The sequence below is a fragment of the Phaseolus vulgaris genome, chromosome 5, assembly GCF_000499845.2.
Source record: "Phaseolus vulgaris cultivar G19833 chromosome 5, P. vulgaris v2.0, whole genome shotgun sequence".
In the NCBI taxonomy this organism is placed as follows: domain Eukaryota; kingdom Viridiplantae; phylum Streptophyta; class Magnoliopsida; order Fabales; family Fabaceae; genus Phaseolus; species Phaseolus vulgaris.
Genome location: NC_023755.2, coordinates 12,372,148 through 12,377,500, shown reverse-complemented (window position 1 = coordinate 12,377,500; position 5,353 = coordinate 12,372,148). Strand labels below are relative to the sequence as shown.

Sequence of the window (5,353 nt, the reverse complement as noted above, 5' to 3'; positions counted from 1 at the left end):
TAATTTTTTTCTCCCTCTTAAAAAATAATATAATTTTGAATCTTGAAAAAAATACTTGATGACACGTGTTTTATATGATAAATTGATCCAAACATTAAAACTTATATGCTTGAACTTAAAATCATATTTTTAAATAATCATTATAAAAATAATAAATCAAACTTAAATATTATAGGTTATAAACTAATGTGATTTGATATTGGCATAAGATGCTTTTAAACTTTGGATGAAAAATCTATTTTAAATTTATATACGCGTGAGATTGTTATGACTTATAAAGAGACACGTGCTACCACTACACCGTTACTAATTGTAATAATTATATTATTATTATGTTTATACATTTATTTATACTATAGTTTTATATTAGACAGTAAAAGACGAATAAATAAATATATAATATATAATAAGAACATTTGACCCACCTTCGTTTCAATTGTCCTTCTCTGCGTATTTGGATCTCTCTCTCTCTCTCTCTCTCTCTCTCTCTCTCTCTCTCTCTCTGCCTCTCCTCTGAGCTCAGATCCTCTGCACTGAACCCTTTCTGCTTCCGCTACACCCCCAACTTCTTCTCCTTCTTGCTCACGCTTTTCATCTCCATTTCCCAATCTGGTTAATCGCTTCAATTTCTTGTTTTCGTGCTCAATTTTGAAGTTGGGGCTCGATCTTCGATCTGGGGTTTCGGGTTTCCCCTTTGGTTGGTGAGTGAAGTTACCGACACGGTAGGTGGCCGGTGACGTTGCTTCGTGTTAGATCTGTTCCGAGGAAAAAAAGAAAAGTAAGGAACAAAGAAAGAAGATGCAGCAAGATCAGCTGAAGAAGGTTGTTTCTTTCTCCACGTTGCCCCTTTTGTTTGCAGAGTTTTTACGGTGTTGTGAGGTGATGTGGCACACGGTGGTGTTATAAAAATGGAAAATTGGAAACTGGTGTGACGGAAAATGGAAAATAAATAAAAATATTAAGAAAATGAAATTATGAACCAATTGGTCATACGAGTGTGTTGAGGTGTTTGTTGTAAAAATCCCTTTCGTTTTTGTTCTTGTTTCTAGATGTGAAGTTGTGGTTTTTCTCCTTTGTGGTTGGTGGATCTTGCATGGTTTTAGTTTGGAGGGTTCAATTTTGAATGGGCGTCACTGTTGGATTGGGCTCGAATCTGCTGAATTTTTTTGATTAATGGTGGTTGTTGTCACTGAATCTCGTTCTTTATTTACAAGAAAATTTGCATGTTTTGGAGTCCATTGGAGTATTTGTATAATTAACATTCTTTTCAATCGTGGTATCTTGCTAGTGATGATTTGTGAAATGATAGTTTTCGGATTCTACTGTGTATTGTTTTGTAGATTCGTATGAGTTTGTTAACCTGTTACCTGTATATGTAGTTTGATTTTGTTCCTTCATAAATGTTTTCGGGCTGATTCTGCTTAATTTTCAATCATTTGTTATTAGTTGATTTTGAGTGTAAGAATGTGTAATTTATTAATGTGCAGGATATTAAAGAGTTAGAGTTTTTCACTGAGTATGGGGATGCCAACAGATACAAGATTCTTGAAGTTGTTGGGAAGGGTAGCTATGGAGTTGTTTGTTCAGCAATTGATACACACACTGGGGGGAAGGTTGCAATAAAGAAGATTCATGATATTTTTGAACATATCTCTGATGCCATTAGAATCCTCAGGGAAGTGAAGTTGCTTAGACTTTTAAGACACCCTGATATTGTTGATATTAAGCGGATCATGTTACCGCCTTCAAAGAGGGAGTTTAAAGATATTTATGTTGTCTTTGAGCTCATGGAGTCTGATCTCCATCAGGTCATCAAAGCTAATGACGACTTGACCCGTGAGCACCATCAGTTTTTTCTTTATCAAATGCTACGTGCATTGAAGTATATGCATACAGGTATTTGCTCTTTCATTGTGTGGCCTTGATATACATTCTTGTTAATCTGTTATATATTCTTAAATAATCGCACCAAGTTGCTTCTAAATGATCTTATGTGTGGTTGCAGCTAATGTATATCACAGAGACCTTAAACCCAAGAATATTCTGGCAAATGCAAACTGCAAACTGAAAGTTTGTGATTTTGGTTTGGCTAGAGTTGCATTTAATGATGCCCCAACAACAACATTTTGGACGGTACTGTTTGTTTTGTTTTTAAATTTGAATTGCAAGTAGAGCGTATGGAAGTTATAACTGTTTCTGCATATTCAATCAGTAATATTGAGATTTCTCGTTATTTCATTTGGTGCATATTGCAGGATTATGTTGCTACAAGATGGTACAGAGCCCCAGAACTGTGTGGCTCCTTCTTTTCTAAGGTATATAATTTTGGCCAAATTTATGTAAAATAGGTCATTTATAGAGGCATATATGCTTATTTTTAGCTGTGTGGTAGTATTGTGATATTATTATTGAGATTTGTTTGAGTTAATAATTTTCTGGACATCATCATTGCATGTTGTTGTATCATAATCTTAGCTGGCTTTGTGGTTTTTATTCAAGGCTTGTTCCCCTTTAATTTTTCATGAGGGAGAACATCTTATTGCATTTTTTGGTTTGAGAGTAATATAGAACTATGGAGTTGAGTATCATGCACATGCTGTAGCATGCAATATAAATGATGGTAAATTGATGGGACATTTGGTAAAATTTTCCAAGAAAATATTTTTAGGACCTGAGTCCTGAGACCTAGGTAGGCAAGTAAAGGAGGTTAGTATTCGGCATTGAAAGGTTTTAAAGTTCGTATGATATTTTACCAATATTTACTGTTTATCATTTTGGCTTCCCAGAAAGGAGAAATTGGAAACATAGTTTGCTTGCCTGACCTGTAAAGGTGTTGCCATTATTTCTGTTCTGTATGAAATGCTTTGTATGTTTTATAGTAAACAGTAAAGCCTAGATTGTAATAATTCTTGTTCAGGGAGGACTATTGATCTCTCCTGGAAGTTGATTTTATCTGTCCTTCAGGTAACTGTGTCAGTTTGTCTGTTTCTCTGAAGTGGTTTCGTTGGGATGTGTAATTGCACTTCTTCTTTAGTATAATCATTTTCTTGGAATCTTTTTTGCAGTATACACCGGCAATTGATATATGGAGCATTGGATGCATTTTTGCAGAGGTGTTGACTGGAAAGCCACTGTTTCCTGGAAAAAGTGTTGTGCATCAATTAGATTTGATTACCGATCTTCTTGGGACACCATCACCTGAAACAATTGCAGGAGTATGGACTTCCTTTTTTCTTTTTTTGTTTATCTTTCACTTAATCTTATAGATTTGGGCTTGCTAGTGGTGTTGTTTCTTTCATGAAAAACTATTTTATAAGTATCTGGGAATTAATTTCGTTTTGAATTTATGCAGGTTCGAAATGATAAGGCGAGGAAGTACTTGATGGAAATGCGGAAGAAATCTCCTGTGCCATTTGAACAGAAATTTCCGAATGCAGATCCATTGGCACTTCGTCTACTGCAAAGGCTTTTAGCATTTGATCCAAAGGATCGACCAACTGCTCAAGAGGTATCTGTTTATTTATGATTCCCGTATATTGTATCCCATTTAGTGACGTATATTCAGGTTCATTGTATTGAAAGTTAACTTTTTTTATTCAATATAAATCTGAAAGAAATAATTATGCATCTATCGTTGGCAGGCACTATCTGATACCTTCTTTAAGGGTTTGGCCAAAGTTGAGAGAGAACCGTCATGTCAGCCAATTTCACGATTAGAATTCGAGTTTGAGAGGAGACGGGTGACAAAGGACGAAGTTAGGGAACTAATATATCGGGAAATACTGGAATATCATCCCCAGTTGCTTAAAGATTACATGAATGGAACTGAAGGCACTCACTTCCTTTACCCTAGGTTGAAGCTTATACTCGTTGTTTTTTCTTACTGATGTGCAACATAACACAATGTATAAATTATATGCAATGCTTATTATTTATGGAGATATGTTACTTGCAGTGCAATAGATCAATTCAGAAAGCAATTTGCTTATCTTGAGGAAAATCATGGTAAAAGTGGTCCTGTGATTCCTCCAGAAAGGAAGCATGTCTCCCTTCCAAGGTAATGCTAACTTGTACTGACCATGCAATGCTTGGTATTGTTACTTTACTGTATTTAGCTTCTGGCTATTAGTTTTGGCACCCATGTCAAGTTTGTTACTTTTAAGTAAAACTTTCTGATGTATAATAATTTCCATTTAATTTTTGAAGGTCTACTGTTCACTCTTGTACAATTCCTCCTAGTACACAGCCATCCTTTGCTTCATACGAGAGCAAACAAATGGTGGCAGAGGCATCAAAGATTTCGAGATCAGTAGAATCAAATTCTGGAAGTCAGTTAAGGAGTTCACGACCTCCGCCAAGGGTGCCAGCAGGTATAAACTACATTATTAATGTGGTGCTACCTTTACTCTTTTAATGAAATTATAAACTATATAAAAGCTCATAAATCCTTATAGCATTGTAACGTGAAGCTGATTTTGAACTAGGTACTAATGTTTTTCTTTCCGTGCCACAGCTAAACCAGGTCGAATAGTAGGGCCAGTTCTGCACTATGACAATGGGAGAACCATAAAAGATGCTTATGACCAAAGGATCTTCTACCGAAACACGCTTCCTCAAGCCGTCTCTCCACACTGTTTCCATAGGGTGCAACCAACTAACACGAAAGCTACTTCAGAAACATACAAGGATATGTCACAAGGCAAACATCAACTCTCATCCCAGCAGTGTAGCATGCCAGCCAGACCAGCTATTGATCTTAACACTAATCCATACTATCAACAGGGGAAGAGAGACCACTTAAATGATCCTGTTGGTTCTATTGATGCAAAACTGCTGCAGGCACAATCTCAATTTGGTGCAGTTGGTGCTGCAGCAGTAGCTGTTGCTGCTCATAGGCATTCAGGGAGCTTTCACTATGGATTGTCATAGGTTATAAGGTTTTAAGAGGAACGCATACAATAACTAGTATGCTTTTTATGCCTAGGGTTGGAAGGAAGTTGATAAAATTTTAGACGGGTTTAGGTCTGGTAACGTTTTCCACTTTTGCTTTCAGATTGCCATCATTGTAATTATATGTACATCATTTAATTGATTAATAAAAAAAATTGATTGTTTCTCACCCCCTCGATGCAAATATCATCCAAGAAAGAAAACATTGAAATTGTAAATGAATTTCCCTCTTGCTAATGTCTGTTCAATAGATGTTGGCAAATGAAGTTTTATAAGGTTGTACCCTTTTACATAATCCTGTGCTGTAAACAAGATAGCATAGCATGACAATGGGTACCGGAAAGTGTAACAATATCACTAGTTGTTAAGCAGCAGAATTTTCACATGCTTCTTGTGTCATGTA

General features: G+C 35.9%; 1 protein-coding gene across 1 annotated transcript; it reads left to right on the top strand.

The window, feature by feature from the left end:
- The first annotated feature begins 401 nt into the window (after nucleotides 1-401).
- On the top strand, nucleotides 402-5,119 carry LOC137835172 (mitogen-activated protein kinase 19-like). Its single transcript, XM_068643548.1, has 10 exons — nucleotides 402-822; nucleotides 1,488-1,896; nucleotides 2,006-2,133; nucleotides 2,256-2,315; nucleotides 3,066-3,215; nucleotides 3,353-3,508; nucleotides 3,642-3,853; nucleotides 3,956-4,057; nucleotides 4,207-4,370; nucleotides 4,514-5,119. Exons 1-10 carry the CDS (start codon nucleotides 799-801, stop codon nucleotides 4,927-4,929), a joined length of 1,821 nt encoding a protein of 606 aa, XP_068499649.1. The 5' UTR covers nucleotides 402-798; the 3' UTR covers nucleotides 4,930-5,119.
- The last annotated feature ends 234 nt before the right edge of the window (nucleotides 5,120-5,353 follow it).

What these genes read in the sequence shown, in the direction of transcription:
- LOC137835172 (XM_068643548.1), top strand. Translation starts at nt 799, where the DNA reads ATGCAGCAAGATCAGCTGAAGAAG. An exon ending in AGCAAGATCAGCTGAAGAAG is followed by an intron (nt 823 to 1,487) that starts GTTGTTTCTTTC and finishes ATTAATGTGCAG; the next exon opens with GATATTAAAGAGTTAGAGTT. An exon ending in ACTCACTTCCTTTACCCTAG is followed by an intron (nt 3,854 to 3,955) that starts GTTGAAGCTTAT and finishes TGTTACTTGCAG; the next exon opens with TGCAATAGATCAATTCAGAA.